Source organism: Anguilla rostrata, chromosome 1 (assembly GCF_018555375.3).
Source record: "Anguilla rostrata isolate EN2019 chromosome 1, ASM1855537v3, whole genome shotgun sequence".
Lineage (NCBI taxonomy): Eukaryota > Metazoa > Chordata > Actinopteri > Anguilliformes > Anguillidae > Anguilla > Anguilla rostrata.
This window is the reverse complement of record NC_057933.1, coordinates 40,945,320-40,971,459: the sequence shown is the minus strand read 5'-3', so window position 1 is coordinate 40,971,459 and position 26,140 is coordinate 40,945,320. Positions and strand designations below refer to the sequence as shown.

The 26,140-nt window shown below is 40.3% G+C and overlaps 1 protein-coding gene across 8 annotated transcripts in view; it reads right to left on the bottom strand.

The window, feature by feature from the left end:
* The window catches only part of evla (Enah/Vasp-like a), a 79,436-nt gene that overhangs the window by 10,831 nt on the left and 42,465 nt on the right, over window positions 1–26,140 (bottom strand). For 7 of the 8 annotated variants that reach the window (XM_064337248.1, XM_064337240.1, XM_064337264.1 and 4 more), the window contains 4 exons: window positions 17,834–18,002; window positions 17,226–17,403; window positions 3,104–3,167; window positions 141–211 (listed from right to left, as the gene is read on the bottom strand). In XM_064337248.1, the coding sequence (XP_064193318.1) occupies window positions 141–211; window positions 3,104–3,167; window positions 17,226–17,403; window positions 17,834–17,968 (448 nt within the window). In that variant the 5' untranslated portion in view covers window positions 17,969–18,002. Of the gene's footprint in view, window positions 1–140; window positions 212–3,103; window positions 3,168–14,908; window positions 15,098–17,225; window positions 17,404–17,833; window positions 18,003–26,140 lie in introns of those variants that run through there. The other variant, XM_064337254.1, reaches the window with a different exon arrangement.

The window sequence follows — 26,140 nt, the reverse complement described above, 5'->3', positions numbered from 1 at the left end:
AGGTCTGGCAGTCACCTGGGTCTTACTGCTGTGCTGCTCTTCCTCTCAAAGCTGACTGGGGTTCTGCCACTTTTAGGGGACTGGCAGTTGTAGGACTGATCTGCGGACAATCGATAGTGACTGCTGAATCCTGTTCTCACCTGATGCGGATGTCCGTCGCTCCCTCTCTATTTGCGCCTGCATCTGCTGCTGCTGCTGCTGCTCCATCATTCTGCAGAAACATAGCCATTAGCCTGCTTTAGCCAGTCTTACTGCCACAGACGCACATCACCGTGACCCAGCAGTCGTTCCCTTTCATAAACCCACGGTGGAACACAGCTTTCATTTTGATACACTTTACTGCAGTTTTGCAGCAACATAAAAGTGATATGCCGTGTTATTATGAGACCCAGCAGACCGTATCAAAACCATTTGCTTCTTATGTGAAAAGTTAATTGTTTTTGCTAAGGTATCTACACCTGGGGCTGTATCAGAATTTATGGGCAGATGCTGTGCTTGGGAGCAGACAACTTGTGCCATCGGTGTACACATTTTATATTCTCTTCTCAACTTTGAGTGCGATATTAAAGTGGTTTTCTATGATGGAAAATCATGAGAATATAAAGGAAATATATGATTCCCTGTGTGATTAACCTTAATCTTTGTTTTGAGATAGTGAATAAAATCTTTTTCTTGACTGACCTATGTAATGTTGCAGGAGCACAGGAATGAACTGTCAAAGGTTAATTATGCTGCCCACCGCTCCACAATGTTTTTCTTTTTTTGCCTTAATTTCACTTCCTTCCTTTAGGTTTATCCATGTAGAATTACATATGGACTTTCATATGCAAATATTATGGATATCCCCCTAACTAAAGCCTCACTCTGATCCGACAAACTTCAGCCTCACTGTGATCAGATGAACTTCAGTCTCACTGTGATCAGATAAACTTCAGTCTCACTGTGATCAGATAAACTTCAGTCTCACTGTGATCAGATGAATTTTAGCTTCACTGTGATCAGATAAACTTCAGTCTCACTGTGATCAGATGAATTTTAGCTTCACTGTGATCAGATAAAGTTCTGCCTCGCTGATATTAGATGAACTTCAGCCTCACTGTGATCAGATAAACTTCAGTCTCACTGTGATCAGATAAATTTCAGTCTCACTGTGATCAGATGAATTTTAGCTTCACTGTGATCAAACAAACTTCAGCCTCACTGTTCTGTCCAAAACAACCCTCTACCTTGCACCTTTTTTTTCCCGAACGCACAAAGAGGAGGAGTTGTGCTTGGCACCTTACTGTATGTCACACATAACAACTAGCGTGGTTAACTGTTCAGTGTGGTTCTGGTACACACTGTGCAGACCATCAACCTAAGTGTAATTCAAAAAGATTTCAGGGCTGACTGCGGTTGTAGAATGCGGTCGTCACTCTCTTCTTTAACCAAACTATGAGTGAACTTAACAGGATTAAGTACCCCAGTGAGGAGTGAGAACCATATTTAGCTGCAGTGTGTCCATTCATATCTAGGTAAAACTATGTCTCTTACAAGTCATGCCAAGAGGAAGGTCTAATGAGGCCAAAATATTCATATGCCGGTTTGAGTTCACTTGAGTGATTTTGCTTTCTGTAAGCCAGCAGGCTATTTATACAGAACACTGGGAACACAAATTATCAATTAACCCAGAGCTTTGTCAAGGCTCCACAGGTTTCTGGAACTTAATGTAATTCTCTATGAAGATGACTTTCCCTTGAAATCTGACACAGATTGTTTAGTTAGATGTCAGAAAAATACGACTGCCATCTGTGTTGGACAGGGGCAGATGAGAGAGGGGTCAAATTTTCTGCTGTGTTCCTTGCAAATGAGGAGAATCTGCAAACTAATGCCTTGCAGCAGAGCAACGCAGTGCCTCTTCTCACCACATGGGGAAGTATTTCACTGGTCTTGTAGAAAATCCATCTGCTCAATTCTCCAATAAACTGCATTTATGTGAACAATATCCAAAAAAGGTTTCAGTGAGAAAAGTTGTCAAATATGTAGCCCTCTCTAAGCTAAGCCAATTAAAAGCAAGCCATGTTTTACTTCAGAGTATGCCATTTATTGTTAATTAAATAGTATTTCAGGCAAAACCGTATTTCTAATTCTTGCCTAAAATTGTGTATGTCAGACATTTTATTTAGTCTGACAATCGATAGTTGTAACTTTTCACTTTTAAGAGTCAGCAGACATAACCATCCTTAAAGGTCCAGGAAACTGCATTCAAATTGTGGCTATACTCCCCAGAAGTGATTGTCTTCTTAATATTTATTTCCAGTTTTTAACCCACTTATAACTATTCAATTATAATAAACATTATTAGAGTATCGTGACCAGTTCAGCAGACAGGCTGGGCATGTAGCCTGCACTCATTGCGTGTAGCCTGCACTAATATTCATATCTGTAAGACAAGTCATATGTAAATCAGGTTAGAGCAGGTTGCACAGAGTAACATGACACTATCAGACAACATGAAAGAAATCAAGCCAATTTCAGCACAGGCTTTTCTACATTATTTTGCAAGAATCATTGAGAAATAATTCTGGGTTAGCTGCAAAAGGAAAAACATATTAAAACAACACATCAACAAATAATTCACAGATTTCTGTTTCCTGGACCTTTATTTTAAATCAGCTCCATCAAAGAGAAAGAACTGTCCATGTCAATAATCACTTTGCAAAAGATACAGTGAATGTTACCCTATGTATTTTGTACCTGTGATTTATGTTCTTTTATCAGTGAATGTTACGCTTGCTGTGTTGATATGTTTTATGTTTGTGGTAACCAATGTTTTCTAACTGTAAGTGTTATGATCTGGCAAATAATAGTCTATAGTTTAGCTATAGGAGGGTAAAACAACTGGTGTGGATATTTTGTTTTACTGTATGAAACATGTAGCGTTCTGACTTTTTAGTGGTTAGTGTTCTATAGAATTCAGTGTTGTAGTGTTATTCTGGTTAATGTTCTATAGAATTCAGTGTTGTAGTGTTATTCTGGTTAATGTTCTATAGAATGCAGTTTTGTAGTGGTAACATGCAGTGTTGCAGTGGTTGCTAATCTGAACAGCTTCTGTGCTTCCTACCTCCTCTGTCCCTCTGCATCGTCTGTGGAGGGTCCATTCTGGACCTGCCGCTGGCCAGCTGGACCTGTAGTGGAGAGCAGGGAGTCTACTTAAATCTACCCTAGATTTCCATCTGATACAAAACTTTTGCTGAAATATTTGTTAAACACACACACAAACTCACACATATGTGCGTGCACACACACATAAATGTACTGTAAGCACACAGGCACACATCCTGACACTTTAAAAAATTATGTGTTCAGAATAATGCAACTTAGGTTAAAGAACAATGCATCGCTGGGGAGATACTGCACCTCCATAGCACTGGGTTATTGTCATCCTACTCGCTGGGTTAGAGATGTAACCCAGCCCAAAAAATGTAAATGATGTGCTCTTCACTGGACGCAAGTAAATAATGCTAAGCATTCTATTTGATCAAAAATACTGATGAAGTTTCCTGTTCTATGGTTAAAATCTGTTGTCAAATAATTTATGTGAGGTGTATCTCTGCTACAAAAATGTTGAGGTCTTTGGTAGAATATTTAGAAATACTATTTAATATTTAGAATTGCATTTACCTAGGCAAAATGGCATACATGAGTAAAGGTATTACCTTTATTTTAAATGAAAATCAGCGTTAAATGATATTAACAGGTTAGTTACTCATGTTCAGTTGTACAGGCAGCAACAATTGGTCATATACACCCAAAGGGAATTTCATACTGAGATTGAATGGGAGACACAATCTAGCAATGGGTTAAAAACCAAAAACAAGCCACAAAATTAAACACCCATCACCCATGCCAAAATTAACAAAATAATAAAGGATTAACACATTTTAAATGTGATACAATACTGGGAGGAAATCAACATCACTCAAGCAGGAGATGGTGTCAGAATAAGACAGTAATCTGCAAAATGATTTAAATAAAACATTAATGGTGACACATATTGCATTTCACCATTGCCATTTAGCATATGCTTTGTTGCAGAGTAACATACAGTTCAAACACAAGTGCCAAGATCAGGGATCAAAAGGCAGTAATTTCCTAGAGGGGGACAGCATAGTTTTTTTCATTTCTGAACTTAACACCCTAAAACAATACTATGGGAAAAACAAAGAAAATAAAAATGCCCAGAAATAACAATAAAATGCGCTGGAAAAGCCTGGGAGACTATATATCACTTTCGACAGGAAAACTGTCTGCTTGTGAACTGGGTTCTTATTACCAGGGTGGGTGTGCATCCACATGAAGCCACACTGCCTGACATAGAAGCTTGTTACATCACCTCTGCATGCTCCAGTTACAGGCTTTGTCCTTTTGTAGCCCAAGACTAATTGGAACCTCACGTAACCTTCCAATGTCATGATAAGCAAGGCTTGATTAACCCCTCATCCTTCGTTTATGATTACAGAAGCAGGTCTTGAGTAACCCCCCCCCCCCCCCCTTCAGATGTCACAAGGACTTGAGGAGGTAATGATGCTCTGGCAGTGCACACTCACTCCAGGGGACAGGGCTTTTCAAACATACAAGTACAAACAGACAGCCTTTTTTATAAACAAAAAAAAAAGGTATGTAGTTGTATGTAGTGAAGGTATGTAGTTGTATGTAGTAAAGTTGTATGCTCCTTTCTCTAGTGACATTTGACTGTATGAATGCAATATGCTTTTTGGAATTGGTGCCCTCATATTTGGTGAAAAGTGGCCTTCCCCAAATGAAAAGCCTGAACTTATATGTTTCGGAGTATCTTAACATCACCGTCTCCTGTAATATGGACAGCAGTTTGAATATATTTGCCCAGGTTGATCCAGGGGTATTTCATCCCCTTACATATTGTTGAGGATGTCATAAATCTTTTATATTATGAGATAACAGATTACCTGGCTAATGACCTGTTTTTCAGATGTTTGTGTCTCACTCAGTATGTGTGCTTCTGCTTACTCGGAGCAGTCTTATTCATTTAAGTGCCAGTAAAATCACACTAATCATATTCAGATAGTATGTATTTATTTTCAAAGAAAACATGAAAAAACATTTGCACCTTGGTATTACCCACAACATAATAAAGTAGACACAAAATGTCTATATCACCGTGTTTAGAGGGGTGCTGACTGCTGCCGAAGACATGGATAGCACACTGAGCTCATGGTCTCCAGCAAAGCCAAAGGCATTAATCGCATTCATATTGAACCTTCAGGCAGTGACATCCTTCTGTAGCACACGCTAACGCACAGCACTGCACTGTTACACACATCCTTAGAGAAAGAAAAGAAATTATATTTTCTGTCAACAATGCATACATCAAATGAATAAAAATTAAATGCCACCAAAAGTTGAACTATATAATTATATAAAACTCCATAAATAATCCATATAAACACTTAAAATACATACCAAACTGGCCTTTAAAATAATTGTGTTGTTCATATAGGAGACAGGTACAGTATATGACAATCTAAGCTTAAGTGTGTGATCAGATGAGCCATGTACACTCCAAGCAGCTGCCTTCAGAAGGTTTCTAGATGCTGCTACCAGCAAACACCCTTCTACTGTATTGATTTTTAGAAGGAATTGCTCTTGTGTCTTTCAGTGCATGAACAAAAAGGCAACATAATTACAGGTTAAAGGAATGTAACCAAATGATAAAAGGAGACTAAACAAAACCTATGGCCCAAAACACATTTTAATGGTCACAGTGTGGTGCCTAGTTATCGTAGCTAAAGTGCTATTCTGTAAAGATAAAAAAAAATGGCTTTAATATGAACACTCAAAGAACAAAAATGGCTTGTATATAAATGATGTGCATACTGATCTTCAGTGTTCCTCAAGCAGACCATTAACAGCTTTCAAAATGTATTTATACCAGCCATTTTCTATATGTCCTCCTATCCTCATGTGAGGTACTCCTTAATTCCACTAAATCCTGTCACATACTGTGGCTCATTAAAGTCTCATATCACACCAAGGTTGCTCTCTTTGTGCTTTATAATGGGGTCGTGACAGACCATCCTGATCAAACAAAGCAGATGTTCTGCTGCAGTGTTGTTTTCCTCGACAAAAATGATGACAACATTTTTTGTTGTCAACATAAAAAATATATGACAACTAAGGCTTGAGATTAATACCTGTCACTGGCAAAATGCACACATAATTCGGCAGTGGCAGTGACGTTTAACTCATTCGCTCTTACTAGCCTCTTTGGCCAGTGACCTGTTGGCAGCATTTTCTATGAAAAAGTAAATATTGTAGTTTACAAAAAGCATCTGAAATAGTTCTATCCGTGGTGATACTACATGATACTACCAACTCCCATGAACACTGTGTGGACACTGTGTGCTCATCCCATTGGTCCTGCTCTTCACCCTCTCACTCTCGCTTCTCCTCAGTGGGAGAAGGTGAACTCGGCCGAAGTCAAACATTCAACCATGGCACTGTATACAATATTCCTAAATACCTTTTCTACTTACGGCTTCCAAGTGTTTGTTTAGTGACACCCTACCACAGTATAGATTCTCCAGTTCTGAATGGAAAACAATAATTGCAGCACCACGCATAGAAAACAACAATGTTTTGGTAAAGTAGTATGAACTTGGTAAAGTAGTATGAACTGACCACAGACAGTTCTGTGACATGAACAGATGGACGTCCATGATTTCAAAATTGCCTTAGTTTAATTAGAGCTGCAAAAAAAAAAAAAAGAAGAAATTGGGCTTGTCACAGTGTTTGGTTTAACTGGTGGCATATGGTGCGTAACCCAAAATAGGTGTTGCAATTGGCACACTGCTGAGTGGTACTTTGAAATTGCAATTTAAAAATAAGGTAAAAGTAAAAAATAAATAAAAGTGCATCAGCAGAGCTTCAACATTGATGCCATTAAAGTAATATTAGCACATTATATTCATATAATGCTCAATACCATCAGGTATTGCCAGTTCTCCTCAGCTGCCAGTAGGCAAGTAATAAAATAACTCTATTTGCAATGCAAAACTGCATGTTTTCTCGACATTATGTAAAATTGTGGATACATGTACTCTTCTCTACACTGACACTTGGAGAATATTCATGGCAAAGATCACACGCTTACTCTGGTTGGATAGCTGTAATGACTTCTGTGCAAATAAAATGTTATGCCCAAACAAATTCATGCTGTCACATTGTCCAATTAGCTATATTTATTTAAATCAACAAAGTCTAATCAACAAAATATATGAGTTTTTGAATAAAACTAATTTATGTTTTATATTAATTTTTAATGTCTTCAAAAAAGTAAAGCTGTTTTGTGACAGGACATTCACACTGCAGCTGGACATTGCTGTATGCACATTTGAAGCAGTGTTCACTCTAAAAGGGACATGCACTGTCACAACTGATGTGTTGTCACAAACACTGAGTATGTTACACAGTATTTTATAGTCATGGCATTTACTGTACGCAGGGCATTAAATGTGGCAAAAGATTTAATTATGACTAAAATGTGACTAAAATACTTGGTTCTTTACGTCAACTAAAATAAACATGATTTAGTCATTTTTGTCTTGACTAAAATTAATGGAGAAGGCATGACTAAAATATGACAAAAACTAAAATGCATTTTAGTCAAAAGACTGAGACCATGGCTAAATCAAAAACTGGTGGCAAAAACAACACTGTTCTGCTGCTCCATATACATTTTTTGTTCTTCCCTAATTAACGCTGCATGGCAGAGAAACAGCAGGCGTTTAAACTTCAACATAACTGGGCCTGTGGAAACCACAATGGGAACATCCACGTGTGCCTTCATCCTCTGCTCAGATCCTGTTTAATGGTCTGCTGATAAATGCACAAAAGGTCATACAGTGCTGCTTGAAAGTATGTGAACCCCTTGTGCAATTATAGATTTTTAAAATTAGAACCAGTCTTTTTTATCTGACATAACAGGTTCATACAGTGTTTACCCATTTACCAAACTCCATATGTTGGTTTCTGGTCACAATAAAACCGCTATGTTTGGCGAAAACCCGGCACTGCCTACCACTGAAAGAACCGTATCTCAACATTCAAGCATGGTGGTGGGAATGTCAAGATCTGGGGCTGCTGTTCCACCTCTGGACCTGGATGACTCCACATCATTAAAGAACCAAGAATTCTGAGGTATACCAGGAGTTTCTTGAACAGAACGTCATGCCATCAGTCAAGGAGCTAAAGTTTGGCCCGAAAATGGGACTTCCAACAAGACAACGGCCCAAGCGTTCAAGCAAGTCAACCAAAAAAAGGCTCAGGCAAAAGAAGTTGTGTTTTGACTTAGCCTAGTCAAAGTCCTGACCTAAATCCAATTGAGATGCTGTGGTAGGACCTGAAGTGGACAGTTCATGCCAGACACCCCACAAACCTCACTCAATTGGCTGAGTTCTGTAAGGAGTAGTGGGCAAATAGGACATGATCACTCCAAGTTATCATAGCTAATGGAGGTGCCACAAGCTATTGACTGAAGGGGTTCACCAAGCCATATTTTTGCATGCATCAATTCAGCGTTTTTTGTTAAAAAACGACTTTTGTTAAACAAACAATGAAAATATATCATATTATTTTGTTTGTGTCCTTTATTTGGAATGTCTTTATTACAAATTTGGGCTGAGATATAAGCATCACTGTATGCACATGCAAAAGCAAGAGACTTCCTGCATCACTCTACATGCAGACAACAACTTTCTGTAGAAACACGTGCAGTCTCTCCATCAGTCTGCAGAGAACAGCACTTCCTACAGAAACACATGCATTTCCTCCATCAGTCTGCAGAGAACAGCTCTTCCTACAGAAACACATGCATTTCCTCCATCAGTCTGGAGAGAACAGCACTTCCTGCAGAACCACATGCATTTCCTCCATCAGTCTGCAGAGAACAGCTCTTCCTACAGAAACACATGCTGTCTTCCCAAAGGAATGGAGGAAAGAATGATGTCATTTAATTGGCATATCCAATAGAAAACATAAAATTTCACAACGTATCCATATCTGTTAATGTGGTTCAGCAACATAGCCATCATCAGGTGGGAGTTCACTTGTTTCATTGAGGTTATTAATTACAATAAATTCTCAGTAGAGGGAAAACACTTAATATGTTTAAGATTATTAGGCAGGCTTGATGGTGGTCAAAAGGCCAACAGGGGTTGTTGGTTTGTGATGAGATGTGGGGATTTGATACTAGACCATGGATAAAGTAAGTCACCTAGTAAACAAATTCGCCAATCAGAACGAGGCTCAGCAGAATTCTCAAGTAAATGTATGAGGTACCAAGCAGGTAATAATCATATTCCATATGATGCCTATTGGAATACTCTGAAAATATACTATGAAAAAGTAGCAGTTGTGGTAGTATGCAAATACATTTCAACATGGCGCAAGCATTTCTGAGGCAGAAACAGGTCATGTGTGTCTTGCACATACATTTATTTGACATTATTTAATTATTTTAAAACACTAACAAACACTACAGTAGCTGTATACACACACACAATGGTAAGCATTTCTAGTATGAAAAGGGTGAAATAAGCAGAGACAACCCTTTCCTCAAGGACAATCAAAATTTTTGAAACAAGAACAGAATCCTATAAAGAAACACCCAGTGAATACTTTTATGAGAAGTAGAAATCTAAGCAGAAAAGCGTTCTGTCCCCTAACATTCAGCTTCACTGAAATACAGGAACGAGACCTGGCACTCATATCAGACACCAGAATCATACTATACAGTTTCTTCCTCTACCTCTAATAAAACTATCCTCTTCTCTACCTCCAGAATCTCATAACTCTCTCCTATCCTCAATCTCTTATCTCGGCACATATGCTGTTATGTCATAAACCAATAACCTACTGCTAAAGTGCACATGCACTTACTTAAACATGGATTATACACAAAGAAACTACCCAACTTGCAATATTTACTGTAAATATTATTGCAAAAATTTTTTACAGACAATTGAAAAAAAGCACTTACTAACTACAAGTTATACTGATATATACACTTGTATATCAGTCACATTTGGTGAGTGGCCCTACCTTCTGAATTATTCACATTCATCTTACAACCTTTAAAGAGTTCAGTACTAGCAACTGCCTGGACTATTGTACAATAAATTATTTCTGGAAGAACTGTCTAAATTTGCCTTCCTATTGTACAGCCCCTCCCTACCTGGACCAGTGTCCTGGTCTCTGGATAATCTCCTGATAGCTTCACAGTGATATCCCTGTGGCAGAGGAGAACGCGGTGTGCTGTGACCTCCCTGTCTTAGGCAGTGCACGCAGTGCTGTACCTACAGGCCATTCGGCAGTAGAAGTAACGGCTGAAGGTGCAGACGCAGAAGCACTGGCAGACCCAGTCCCCGCTGACCATAGCGCGGCAGGGGCTTCCTCCTCTCCGCCTCCTCGCTTGCCTCAAACACCCGCCACCCTGCCTCAGGATTGGGTTCCACATCTCACCTGTACTCAGTGTGAGATTGGGTTCCCCCTCTCACCTGTCTGTAACCCACACTGCACCAGCAGGAGAGCGCTGCTTCCTCAATATTTAATGGCAGGCCCATCTGAGCGAGCAGCTTGAGTCTGTGCTCCTCAGCTGGCCGTTCTTTCTCTCTCTCACGATATGACAAAGGACTATTGGGGGTTCTGCCTGCATTTGAGGACAGCAAGAGAGTTTCTGGGGGGAAAATCTTTCTGGTTACTGTGATCCAGAACTTACACCAAGCCACCAGCAGGAGCTTCCTCCTTCAGTGCCATCACTATACAACAGCTTCCTCCTGCACTATCATCACTATACAGCAGCTTCCTCCCGCACTATCATCACTATACAGCAGCTTCCTACTGCACTATCATCACTGTACAACAGCTTCCTCCTGCACTATCATCACTATACAGCAGCTTCCTCCTGCACTATCATCACTATACAGCAGCTTCCTCCTGCACTACCATCACTATTCAGCAGCTTCCTCATGCAGTATCATCAAGCAGCTTCCTCCTGCACTGCCATCACTATATAGCAGCTTCCTCCTGCACTATCATCACTATACAGCAGCTTCCTCCTGCACTATCATCACTATATAGCAGCTTCCTCCTGCACTATCATCACTACACAGCAGCTTCCTCCTGCACTATCATCACTATACAGCAGCTTCCTCCTGCACTATTGTCAACTGAATGCAAAAGGAGGCAAGATAACACAAACACAGAAGAAAGAGAGAGATGCAAGACATAGATAGCGAGAGAGAGAGAGAGGGGGGGGGGATAAGTGAAAAGATTACTTGGACTGGAGGCTGTAAATAAGTAGGCCTTCTGACTGATAGACCCTTATGTCAGCTTCAGGCAGAAATTAATCAGACATACTCATTCAGATTTCACTCCAGCGTTTGCATAGCAACATAAATACCAATTTACCCGTCCAACAGACTAGGATGCCAGCAGTGCGTGGCATGTGTGCTGACAGACGTCTCAGCTTATTACACATGCAGTTCACAGCCAGATGGCGGCTCCCACTGAGTGCCCTTAGCTCCCACTGAGTGCTTTTTATTATGAATAGCACTTTATTAACAGCTGAAACTGTCTGTAATGACCAAGGCATCAAGTGCCTGTTCAGAACAAAATTTTTTTTCCTATTGCTTGAACACATTTTTTAAACTTTAAGCACCTTTTTCAAGACTCTAGAGGTAACAAAGCATTCCATATTAAGTAAACCAAAACTGTTTAACAAATTTGAATTGTATGTTGCTAACATCGAAGCATTGCTAGCCAGCAAATGGCTGGCTCACAAGAAACTGATTGTTTTCAGCACTGATGTGGCCATTGCTATAGGAGACATGCCCTCCATGGATTGCCATTGTATTGTCAACAACAAATGATCAGTTTTGTCTGGTATAAAAAAATAATTAAATATGGTTTGAAACTTGCAATACTATAAAGTTCTGACTAGTTTCTGGGTGACTAGCATTGTTAGCATCGAGTGACTATCTTGTTTCTTTTAAGACTCCTATCAATGTTGCTAACGCTTATATAATCCCTGGGTAAACCTAAAGAAATAGATCTACACTCTGCGTATTTACCTACTGTTCGCGTTGCTGATTCCCTCTGGGAGAAATGTCATCCAGAATGGGACTTCTTTGATATATTGTGGTTGTTGGTTTCCATTACCTGTTTGCTGATTCCCCTGACAGATATTTGTAGTGCTTACAGCTGCTAATACATAAATTGTGTCTAACATTTGAGATATCATGATCACATAGTTAAGTTTGTATCACTGCTCCTACAGTAACTGTAACTATTGCCCTGTTCTGATTTGGTGCATACTGGAAATGACATTAAGACGACTGTTGAGAGGCATATTTTATATATTGGGAAAAAAAACATGTTTTCAATATACAAAAATGGCCAGTGACTCACACACCTTTGATAAGTCATGAATTCAAACTCGCAAAATCTAGGCCAGCCATTAAAAGTATTGATATCAAAATGAGGCCAAGTTACAAGAAACAATATTGCCTATCTTTGCTCACACAAATTAAACAAGCTGTATTCCAAATCAATGCTACCCAATGTTTCCTAAATTATTTCAAGTAACATAAACCTGTGTTCATGACTGATGCCAACAATGCTTGTTCAGCCCCAGTTTCCGTACTAAATTCCATCTTCTCTGCCAAAGAGGAGGGCTGCTTCCATTGCTCCTCTTTTCAGCTCCTAAATTTCCCATATCCACACTCAAAAATCATGACGATCGTCATCTGCTTCTTTGAACACTAAACTAGCCTCAATACCAAGAGCATCTATCAAGCGAAAAACATTGGCATCTAAATATCCTGCATGTGCTGTTAACATTTGCTACTTTTGCTGCTATTATTATTATTATTGTTATTATTATTATTATTCATAAATAATAATAATAATAATAATAATAATAATAACAACAACAACAACAACAAATAAATCAATAAGCTCCAGGAGGTGCTGGGTAGCAGGTCTGCAGTTGTTAACTGGGATATAGATTTGGACTTCCTGATCTTCAGGAAACAGCAGGCGCTCTGTTGTGCACACAATTTTCTGTCACTATCACATAATGTTAGCATGGGCAACATCTGATGCAGGACCACGGCTTGTGTTCCATCTCTCTGCTGGAGAGATTTTGGTAGGATGTTCCTGATTCATTCAGGAAACGGCAGGTACTCTGCTGTACAGTAGTTTAGTAGGGGAGATACATCATGCTCCCAGTTAGATAGGGTAATGAACGCCAGTGCGTATACTGTAGTAACTGAAGCAGATCAATTCAGCACAAAACCAAAAAATGCACTTGCATATTCATTAAAATATTAAACAATCTAAATCCATGAGTTGTCCTGACTGAAAAGAGTGACACGCATGGAAGTTCGGTCAGGAAACACTAACCAATGGTTGGCCTCACTAATCACAAACTCACGTGTTTCCACAATCATCCAATCACATACACACAACACGTTTTCTCATAGCCATCCAATCACATGTGCACATAACCAATGGGGTGCCTTTTTAAACCAACAGTCAGATCTCTCTAGTGCTGCTTATCACCTGCGCTGCTTTGCATGCTTCACTTGCTACTGCACAGAATTGCGCTCACCCTCCGCCATCCCAGCTACCACCTGTTGTTTGAATCTACATCTAGGTACCGGGGGCTTTCTGGTATTCCTCCAGTTTAGTAGAGGCGATGCATTGTGCTTCCTGTTACTGTAGATATGGGAGTGCACACTGGTATGTGCACTGTAGTACCTGAAGTACCTGATCCAGTACCAGCTGCAATCCAAAAAATTTACTCACATATTCAGTAATATATTTGATATAAATATGTGAGTTGTCCTGACTGAAATCGGGTTTAAAAACATTTAGCACTTTATTTTTCCAGTAAAAATGTATTTATTTAAAAAAAAAAAAACTTCCTAGAATACAAATGTATAACTTTCAAGGCACTTCACTACACCACAGATTAATGCCAATGCCTTCTTGCTTGTAGTCCTGGGGAGGGAGGGTAATTGGCCTTATCATCCATGGAAGATGGATTTCAGCTATCACCTCACCTTATGGTGCAAGAGCAACATCCCAAATTGGGAAATGAAAAGCTGCTGCAAACATTTTCCACTACAAAAGAGAGGCTTACATTCATTGTCACTATCCCCACCCCCCTGAGAGCAGGAAAGAGTACCATCACTAGTCATGAATGAAGGCATAAGAATGCTAACTGTCTGAAGAGTATTGCATTGACTGCATTCTCCCTATTCCAGCTGAATTAGCATCTATGGCTGCTGTGGTGAGGGGGGTCTGGAGAGGAGTCAGCTGTTTTCACCACCAAAGGGTGGACTAAGATGTCAGGGTTACAAAGAAATGTAATGGGTCAGACTAATGACTGAACCCTGTCCGATGACACACAGGCAACCGCTGAGGTGTGGGGGTCATGGCTGTTGCCACGGCAACACCCCCGAGGTGTGGGATCAGAGCCATTGTCACAACAAAGCAGAGCAAAGAGGTGTGCAAATGGCATCTGGGGGTTTAGATCAAGGGAGGGGGATTCTGGGTCTCGAAAAGCAGGACCCTGGATCATTCTGTACATATACCCATTTGTCTGTGAATACCCATGATTTCCAAATATGAACCTTAGCACAAACACATCCACAGGCGCAAAAACATAAGTTAAAACACAAAAACAGTATACAGCACATTATAAAGCTATTACCATGCTCATCCTTTCTATAAGTCCATAGACTCACAACACAAAAGCTGCCAAATCCAGCAGGATGTTCCAGAACCTCACTCCCCATTGCCCATCTGGACCTAAGCTACTCACTGCTGAGCCTGATGACCGCAGAGCTGACCCGTCTGAGCTGACCCGGCGAGGGCTCCTGGCCTGGCATGGCGAGACGGCTCCTCCCCACCTCTGACTGACTGAGCGAGCGAACAGAGCCAGCAGCCCGTAAAGCGACAGCAGCAAAGGATCCAGTGAAGGGTGAACTAGGACCTCAGCGCAAGAGGGGGACGCGCTTTGCCTCTACTGCAGAAGAAGCTCCACGGCCAAAACCCACACCCCACCCCCACCCACCCAGCCCATGTGGGAATGTGCGGCCCCGTGCGTATTCTGGCTGGGCCTCGGACCAATAAGGAGCCTTGGTGACAGAATGGGCTGACACCAGACCCACATAAACATTAAAAGTAGCAGCAGACTGAAACCAGAGAGGCCCAAGTGTCATCTGTCATGTCAGGAGGAAGCTGGACTGGGCACAGAGGTCTCACACACTCAGCCTATGGCCGCTGGGATACTGCTGTGTAGAGCCACACAGTCTGCAGTGCTATTTCTTGAAGGGCTGTGTGACAGTGTGAACCAGCACATTGAGTGAGATGGTGAAACATCAGTTCACTTGGGGCCAGTGGGGATTTTGTTTGGACTGTTCCTTAACTGACATAACTGACAGACAGAGATAAACAGAGCAGTGGCAAAGTGATATTGAGTACAGATAATGTAGAATGCCAACCAAGACTAAAACCTAACTATTTCCTGATATCTCATTATGCTTAATTTATGCATGCATTCATATGTCCATGCATATGTGCTTGTGTGTATGTATAGATATGTGTGTGGTTGTGTTTGTGGTGCTTGTGTGTGTGCATGTGTGTGTTTGTGTGTGTGAGTGTGTGTATGTATTTGTGTGCGTGTGTGTGTGCGTGTGTGTGTGTGTCTGTTATATGAGCCATGAGTGTAACGGTAAGAAGCACATGTGCTCTATAGAATGCCACACCCAAGAACAAAATAAACACCTCATGATGAGCCAGAAGGTGAGAGACCTACAGTAGATCTGTGGAGGGGGGTGGTATCATGGCTCACTGCACACAGGAACATTCCCACCTGCCTGCTGCCACTGGCACCTGAGCTGTCTGAATACACCACCTTTTATTAAAACACCTGTGAGGTTTAACAGCACACCCAAAGGAGCACTTCTTTAATTAAGACCAAGCACACAGTAAAGAAACACTCCCCTTGTATTAATAAGTGATGAGCCCCAGGCCTCTTGGAGTATGTGCCTCTCTGCCTATGCTGAAGAGATGGAAGTGGCTGTGGGGGGTGGGGGGGGGGGGGAGTACATGGCACCGGGGCTTGAATTTCTGCATTAATTTTATTTCATCCCTACAATTTCTGCACATTATCTTTGATTACGACTGAACGCCGAGTGCAAATCTGTCATACAAAGGGAGTACAGCTTCACCACTGAGACTTTAATACTGACACAGGAGGTCCACTAGAGGGAGGTACAGGTCAGTTCTCATCCCACAAGCATTGCACATGAGGAGGCTTGACATAGTAGAGTCGCTCCATATGGACCAGGTGTTCGTTGGTGAATACTCAGCTAGAGATGTAAATTGACAGGACTTATAGCCCATAAGGAGTATTGGTACAGTATGCTCCCTGATTAGAGTCTGGGTCTTTTTTTGCCTGTAAGTATCTTAGTCCTCCACCACCATGATAGAGACTCTATTTCAAGTCACAAGTTGAAGAATCTTTCAATTGCAGAAGTCATCTTAATTATTTCATTACTGCAATATAACCGCTCTCAATGTGTGAATTTCCCACTGCTTCTAACAAAACTTATCATGCCCCAGCACAACATTCTAAAATACTGCAGCAGGTCCATGATAGTAAGTAACCCAATTGAATTTAACATGAGTGTCGCTTGTAAGCATCGCTATCGATCATCATCTGTGCGTAATCAGTGGCAATTACTTTATCAACTTACATTATTATTACATTATTAAGGTGGTGCAATTGGGATAATTGTGCAAGGGGGGAGGCTATCACAACCTCTAGCTTGCGGAGGACTGAAGTACCATGCGAGAAAACAAGGGGGACAAACTGGTGGCCCTAATAATAGAATAACTTTAGCACTGTGCAAAAGGACAATTCAAGAACTTTATTTGATTGGAACAATAATATACTGTTAGTGTACATGGACTACTCTCACATGGAGACTACATTTTGTTAAAACAAGTTTTCCCAGCCACAAATTTAATTTTGTCAAGTTGATTCTGCATTATCAGTAGGAAGTGTGTTGGATTGCAGTATTCAGGGCCGCTTTTCTAAAGGCAAAAGTTCCCACAGCATTATGGCAGCTCACCTCCTTCCTGAGTGTTCAGCACATTGAGGGCAAACAGCATGGCATTGGAAAAAGTGGTGGCCTCCTCTTTGCTGGCAAAGTTGAGACCGTAGACCTGCCTGGCATCACGCCACTGATGGAAGGTGGGCGTGGCCTGGTTGTACTTCAGGCCTTTCACTATGGAGTAGTTTATCACTACCTGGGGGCAGGAAACAAGAGGGACATCACTGACCAGAGCACATCAAGCGCACTGCAACAACAGTGTTGTCTCCTGAAAATCTGAATGTCATTATTATAACTCAATATTATAATTCTTAAAAATTGCAGTAATACTGTCTAAAACTGATTATCATATTCGTACCATGCACTTCTCTATACCTGCAATGGCTTGATGTCAAATTTGCATGTTAAGTGAAACTAAACTTTGCATTACAAGGTGTTTCCCATACTAAGTCTTTTATTATGATGCCATTTCTCATTAACAAAGGCCTGCCAACAGAGCCTGCCATCTAACTCTCAGATCAGTGCTCATATCTGATTGTGGTCCAGATCACTTCCCCAATACAAACCCTCTCACCAGCCATCTGTGAGGAGAATTACTCCCCTGCCGACCCCGCTGTGTGCTATACCTGCTGGTCCTGCAGTTTGACGCCCACCACACGAAAGGTGTTGCTCGCAGTGTTGTGGTAGATGTTGATACGACTGAATCCCTGCTGTCCAGGTTTTATCGGCACCCATTTCTTGCTGGTATCATCGTAGACCATCACTGAGGCCCGGGCCTGGCAGATGCTCTGTTCACTGAAAGGGAATGAAAGGCAAGAGGTCATTGCTGGTCATATTCGTTTTAACATCACGGTAACATCATCAGTAACGCTGGGCCACAGGATTCATGACATGACTCATTTTAATCAATTGAAACTATAAACCACAATAAAACAACACTGGATTTTCCACACATTGCACTGAGATATTGATTTGCTAAATCTACCAAGTCTCTGTTTTGAGTCAGGTTGTACCTACATCTGTAGGTTTTTCAAACTGATTGGTATGGACCATTGTACAGTAGCTATCCACTCTTCACAATTTTGTGACAGTGGCTTGGTTACAGGTGGAGAACTTCCCCGCCTCCGTTCCTCTTGGACTGGCTCCCTGTGACTAACAGGATCAAGCTACTAAGCATGACATAGTGGGTACATGACTGGGACTACTACCAAATGCTTGTAGGATTGATTAGCAGTTGAAACAAAACCATGTGACATGGTAATCTTGAGCTGCTAAAGACAATTAACCTAGATTGCCTAAACAAATATCCAGCTGCAGACTAATGGAAAAAGAAAAGAAAATGAAAATTACTTTTTAAAATCTAATATATAATATATCTGTCCACAGTGTAAAAAATAAATTCTGTAATAAATTAGAGCAACCTCCTCTAGGACAAAATAACTGCCCTCTCACTGTTACATTTACCGTACACTCATGCTTGCTCTTTCTCTAAAGAAACAGATCTTATTTGATACTTATCTTGCCTTTTATGCAGCACTGGCCTCTTTATTAGACACTGTGGCAGCCTCCTGCTCTGTTTGTCTGATACACTTGAGAAGTAATTGCAACTAAAGCTCTGGCAGCTGCCCTCTCTTCTGGACACAACAGCACCACTGGCCCATATACACGGCTTTGTGAGTTTCTGCTAGCTCCTTCCCAGGACCGCACATTGCAATTATGAACTGGCGAGAGCATAGAGACATTAAACAGCCAGTGCATGGCAAAATATGACACTCTTGCCTCTCTGATGAATGGAACTGAATGCCTCTCACTCTAAATTTAGTCATGAAATATAAAAGGGCTGTCTGGGTGCTCCTGCACTTGTAAAGGACAAAATGATTAGATTAAAGAGGACTGCTGTATTTATGGAAGTCTGCACACTCTTCCTTCTGCTTAATTGTGGGGTGTGTCCAAGGAGGATTGTGTGTGGCAGACATGGAGAACATGCCTTGTTGTGGGATGGGGCATTCCCTAAAGACTGCAGTCAGAGAGCAGTTTACACAAACATCAGTAACCATTTCTGAATGAGTTCCACTGATTCTGGCAACTTGCTTTTGGAGTCGGTATAATAAATCTCAACAAAAAACGTACAAAAATGGCAAGTTACCCACGCATACAAAGCACTGTCATAAATTAAAACTTGCTAAATCTAGGCCTGCCATTAAAAGTATTGATATCAAAATCAGTTACAGCAAACAATATTGGCTATTTTACCCCACACAAACTAAACAACCTCTATTCCAAAGCAATGCTAAAAGGTTTCCAAAATAATTTTATGTAACTTGGCCCTGTAATTTTCATCTTACCATCTAAAAAGAATGTGGTCATTCAAACTCTGTGTGTCACATGAAAGTGTCAAATAGCAATATTTATAGTGTAAATCATCTGCAATTCAAATGAAATAATTGTAAATATGGCAATTGTAAATATTTTGTTTAGAAAATGGTGTTCACAAATAAGATTTTTTAAAGTAATTTTACACTTTAAAATGAATTATACTCTTTCACTTATTTGGCTAAACTTTATATAACCCACAAACATGAAGTACATTAATGGGGTAAAGATATGCCTGGATAGGTTTGCCTAAACTGATTCAATATTTATTTAATAGGGCTAAATACTTGTATTTTCTATCTGTATTCATTTTTTCACTTGCCCCTCCCCCTTCTCTTGTGTAAATGTTGATATGTTTCCTGGTCTACATGTCTGTTGTAAATGAGAATGTTACATGCTGCTAGAAAAAAATCCCCATTGGGGATCTATGTCTGTGTCTGCGTTTCCTTTTTAAGCTACCAGATGGCGGCACTTCAGTTTGTATTTCTGTTCCTTTTCCCTGTTTAATTGTATTATTGCTTTCTATTATTCAATCATTTTGTGCCTCGTTATCCCATTCCCCTCTGATGTGATTGTGCATTGTGCCCTCCTGTGTCTCATTAGTGTCCTGTCTATTTAAGTCCTTTGTTTTCCTGACTCAGGTGCTGGTTCCTTGTGTTTCTACCTGCGTTCTGTTCTGTGAGTTCTGCCCCAACCGAGTTCTGTTTTCTACGTGTTTTTGGATTTTTGGATTTTCTTCTGTTTTCTGTTCTGAAGTATATTTGGATTTTTGCGAGTTACCCTGCGTGGCCTCGTTTGTGGTTTCCTGGTTTTTGTCCCCTATTTTGGAGTAAAAGTCTTTGTTTAAACTTTCCTTTTGAGTTTCCTGTATTTTGCACTCCGCACCTGGGTCCTAACCTCCGCTGCCTCTGACAATCTATTTATCAACAGCATCCATTGCTACAGTAGAACTTGCAGATTTTATGTATCCTTTATGGTGTATCATTTCTCAGATGTTTAAAACATCCATCTAAATGATCTTATTCTATATGGTAAGATGAGAACACAGGGCCAAGTTACATGAAATGTGAGCTAAGATTGTTAAAATTGTTTATTGTAACGTGGCCTCATTTTGACATCAATTTTAACAGCAGAAGGTACCATTAGCAAGCTAGCCAACATTAAACCTGATCAAGATGGCAAGCAAAACTGTCTGAAGTGTCTGTATTTAGCCCAAAAGGATTCAAACAATGGGCAAATGTTTTTTTTTTTTTTTTTTTTAATGACGTTGGGGCTTTATTGTATGGACATGTGAAGTTGCTGTGAATTCTGTCTATTTGAGGTCAGAAAATACAGAAGTTAATGTTCTTAAGGGCTGAGAGTCGGTGGTAATTGTGGTTATTTCTGCAGGAAATCCAGCAAAGTGGCAAACTCTCTGTGCTCTATAGGTATGGGGCATGTCTGCCATTCCAATGGCTTTCCATGAATTAGTGATTAACGGCATGAAGAAACTGGCTGGTGCTCCTCACACTTTAAAGCTCCCAAGAGTTGGAATATCCAAAATTATTTATCCTGTCATTTTTAAGCATAGGAGAGAAATGTCATCCATAATGCCATATTTAATTTGAATAGCAAGCTTTTTCAACCTTTTTCTAAAATCAGTACTGATAGCAGCAAACAATCCAGTTGAAAGGTTCACTATTGCCACTTAACATAACTCCTCTCTGTATTTGCTAACCCTCTGAAAATTAAGAGCCCAGGATTATATTGTTCACCGTAATATATGCTCTGTGTCCCCAGGAATTTGTTTCAGATGTCTGAACACACTCTTCATCCTCAGCCTTCTGAACACACTAACTTCATCCTGAGTCTTCAGAACACACTCATTTTAGTCTTTATAACACAAAACACAATCAATTAATCCTGCGGCTCATTACTTGCTCTATTTAATACACAAACAATCAAGGTCATTAAACCTACGCAAGCTGTGTGGACAACCCTTATTGCAAGGTCTCTGAAGTGTCGGAAGAGTGCTGGCTGCTTAACATAGCTTTAACATAACTAGGTGCAGGTTGTTACCGATATTTCGCCTATTTTTTCATATATAGTTGCAAATCAGTTTACGTTTTCCTGTCTGTCGAACGAAGTTGGTTGACAATGGGTGCTCTCACTTTAGCTGACATTACAATAGGTGTAACGTTAGTTGAAGAAGCTGAGCTAGCTACCGTTAGCAGCCTTACTGCTGCATCAGCCTGTTGTGCACCCACTGCACCTACTACAACTTCTAGCGTTACTGTCTCTGCTGGTTGCGGTGAACCAGCTACAGCGTGGGAGGAAAGTGTCAACGCCGTAAAGTCAGAGGCGACACCGACAGACAACAGCAGCCCAACATAAACCAGACACCCGCTCGGACCGGGACTTTTACCCATAGAGAATAGTGGATGTTCAATCCTTATTGCAAGGTCTCTGAAGTGTCTGAAGAGTGCTGGCTGCTTAATCCCAAAACACACACAGCAACAAGGGAAGCAAACACCAGAGTGAGAGTGAGGGAGGGGGCAGCAGGACACACAGATGAAGACTCCATGACAGTTCTTAATCACACTGTTTCATTGAAAACACCATTGCAGGCAAACATCCTTCACACTGATGACATATGCAGCATGAATCATACTGTCTGAGAAAAAACAAAAAACACAAGATGATGCCATGTCTCAGAAACAAAAGCAAAAACAACACGTGGCACACAGATTCACAGGCGGTTTTACCATAGGACACAGGTAGGCAATTGCTTGGGGCCTCGTCCGCCAAAGGAGCCTCGTGAATTTGTTTCCTTTTTTTGATTATTATTTATAAAACATTTTTCCTTGTCACTCCAAACGAATGATAATCTGTAATTGATAAAAATAAATATATCTACATGTAAATGTGGGCCTATCCAATTAAATATCTATATTTGCCAATATTTATTATCACCCACATTTCACATTTAATGGACTATTCCACCTTGATCTTCCTGCATTTGCGCCTAATCAATGACGTAGAAATTCAAGTTCTCATCAGAGGCAGAGAGTCACTATCTTTGTTACCATGGAGCGTTTTCAAAGTGGATTTGAGAAGAGAAAGAGGAAGAAGGAAGATGCCCAGTTTAAGGAAAGTTTGCCTAAACTGACGGAATTCTTTAATAAAACAGCCAGAGACTCCACGACGGAGGAGCAACAAGTAGAGTGAGAGCAACCAAAAGCTAGAGCTGGACCACCTCTGAGTTATTTGCCGGCACATAAAAAATCGCGAAAGTAGCCTACTTTAAAAAAATAACCACTGGAGGATAACGAGGACATTTTTTTAACATAACTAGGTGCAGGTTGTTACTGATATTTCGCCTATTTTTTCATATATAGTTGCAAATCAGTTTACGCTTTCCTGTCTGTCAAACGAAGTTGGTTGACAATAGGTGCTCTCACTCTAGCTGACGTTACAATAGGTGTAACGTTAGTTGAAGAAGCTGAGCTAGCTACCGTTAGCAGCCTTACTGCTGCATCAGCCTGTTGTGCACCCACTGCACCTACTACAACTTCTAGCGTTACTGTCTCTGCTGGTTGCGGTGAACCAGCTACAGCGTGGGAGGAAAGTGTCGACGCCGGAAAGTCAGAGGTGACACCAACAGACAACAGCAGCCCACCATAAACCAGACACCCGCTCAGACCGGGACTTTTACCCCTAGAGAATAGTGGATGTTCAAATGCTTTATCAAAAAGGATGTACTATACTTTTGTCTTGGAAGAATTAAAAATTATATACTTTTTCTTGCCATATTGTCTTCTAACTGACAGAAGGTCATTTGAAGTTCTTCAGTTAGAATTCTCATTTGGGTCTGTCCTTTAGTTCTGTGGCTTTGTTAACTGAAAAGAGCTGCCTCCAAATAGTTTTTGTTCACTAGCTATGATTGCGTTAAGCAAAATGGAGAAGGGTCTCACATTGGTCTTTGCCTGTGGCCTCCAAATCACTAAAACCGCCCCTGCTGAGATTAAACATAGGCTAACATTTATATTTACACAAAAAAGGGAATAGAGAATATAAAAATGAGAATCTTAGGTCTATTGTGGCAATACAGAATTCTGTCTACAAAGGAGATGAAGATGTCCATAGCATGTGGTCTGTGGAAGAAATGTCTTTATAATTCAATTAAATGAAATGTGTTTCAGTGGCAGCCAATCCTTACAGTATTTTCTCAAATCTCACTTTCTGGAGCAGAAGGTTCCATAAAAATTCTTGCAAGCATTTGGAACTACATCCATGCTGGGTTTAAATTTGTGAATAACTATGACTTATGCACTCCTGAGAAACAGAGAATATTGATATACATGCATGTTCACCGTAAGTCATACTATGGGCATACTAAGTCATTGATGACAATTAAAGTCAAATGAAACTCAAGCCAAAGTAACTGGTTACAACGTACTGTACATAATAAAAACTAACCTTACCTAGTTCATGCTTGTTCTTGTTGACTTCTCGCATCAAGATCCCATAACACGTTCTCATTGATTGGAAATTCAGGTTTAATGTTCATTTGGGATCAACCAGTCAGATTTGACATTGATTTTGTTCAGTCAGCTAGCCTTTTCTTTGAACATGCTGTGTTTATTAGACTGCATAATATGTGTAAGTGTTAAACATAGTGACATATCCATATTACGGTTTGGCATTTTTTCACCCAGTCTCCTAGACTATGCAACACTGGCCAAACATTGATCAGTTACTAGCTGTAATTCTGTTTTTGTGTTTTTACAAGTAGATTGTTTTGTTTGTTCGTTTTGAAAGTAGATTTTAATAGTAGCAGAAATCTGTAAATTATTTTATGCCAAGAGATATACATTCATTTTTATTCTGGATTAACTGTTGTGATGAGGTCAGTGTAAGATACATGTAAGATTTACATGTATTTTTATTGCATTACAATTTTTTCTTGAAAAACATTATCATACCTGTATTCTTTGTTATGCACAGTGTGGGTCAGGGCATAGCTAGGGGAACACTGTATTTAAACACCAAATTTCTGGTCTAGCTCTAGCTTCTCTGTTTCATTTTCTAAAATTATTTTCTGAATAATAATAATTATCATCATTATTATGGTGACAATAAGAATAATTGCTGATAATGTCACACAAACACATATACACATATAGATATTGTCTAAGATTTTATACATTTTATACAAAACGTACAGCGTTTTATGTTCCCCAGACTTAACTGGGCACCTGGTCATTTTGCAGTAATACACAGCAATAGTTCAACCAACAGTGATGGAAACAATGTATACATTTTAAAAAGACCATGCATTGTAGCCACCTCTGCTAAATAAGTGATTAAGTAGTAGTAGTAGTAGTGGTAGTAGAACTTTATTTGTCCCCAGAGAGGCAATTGGTTGTCCAGCAGTGAAAACAGTAATAACACAAGATCAAAAACTCCCAAGGCAATTAAATACAACATATAATAAAAAGTAAAAACATAGAGTACGTGTAAAAATCATATTTACCAAGCGTGGTTGGGCGGTCAAGCTGATATTACCTTTTTCTATTGGAGTTTAGCAGTGAAATGGCTAAACTGCTAAACTCCAATAGAAATTAAGAGATTAAGTCGGAGCAAAAAGACATATTATGTGAGTGCTTGGCTCAAACACAGTTCACAGATGAAAGTGGCAAAGGGCCGAATGAGAAAGATAGCACTCAGCAATCACTAAGTTTAGAAGAGATTACACAACTGCCAATGTTCAAAAGATTTTTTTGGGAATCATTCATTTACTTGGCTCTCTTTCATTACAGGCTGAACACTGGGATTCCTGCAACAGCCACTGCTGCTCTAGCATTCCTTCCTCTCACTGTGCCATGTCTGGGGCAGATGCTTCTGCAAACCTTCCTGATCTCTCCGTGATGGCTCAAATTGTATTTATGTATTTTTAGTTTTTTTTAAATGCATATTTCTCAACGTTCCTTTCAAATAACATCTAGCCACTCTTATTTTGAGAGGTGCTGCATCGGCCTCAGATTATATTTTATTGTGGGAGCTATGGGAATGCTTTGCAGCAATCAATCTACCTCCAAGCAATGTCTTGATAGCTTGTATTATTCTTCTGCTAACCCATTGCTTCTGACAGTTTTCTTTCAATATTAAATCACACTAAATCAACTCAAAGGGCTAGTTTAAGGAATGCTCAAGCTTCAGAGAACAAGAACATGAAGAACATAGTTCCCTTCTGACTGTGCTAGATTTTGAATGCTGTCACAGTGCATGACCCCCATAAGGGGGGGGGGGGGTAGGAGTGGGCTGAAAGTTCTGTGGCTACTGTGCACACTGCGTTTCGGGACTTTCCTAGGGCGACCCATGGGTGTGCGAAGCAGCGCCTCCCCAGGGGTGTGTAGCCTGCTCTTGCATGATTAGAGGGGAGACTCAGAAACCAAAAAGCCCATCCCCATCTCTGTATAATTACTGATCTACACTAAGACTTTAGACCTAGAATTTATGGCGCCTTGCAATTTTCCACCCCTCAATCACTAGTAACGTTGCTCCACACCAACTACAGG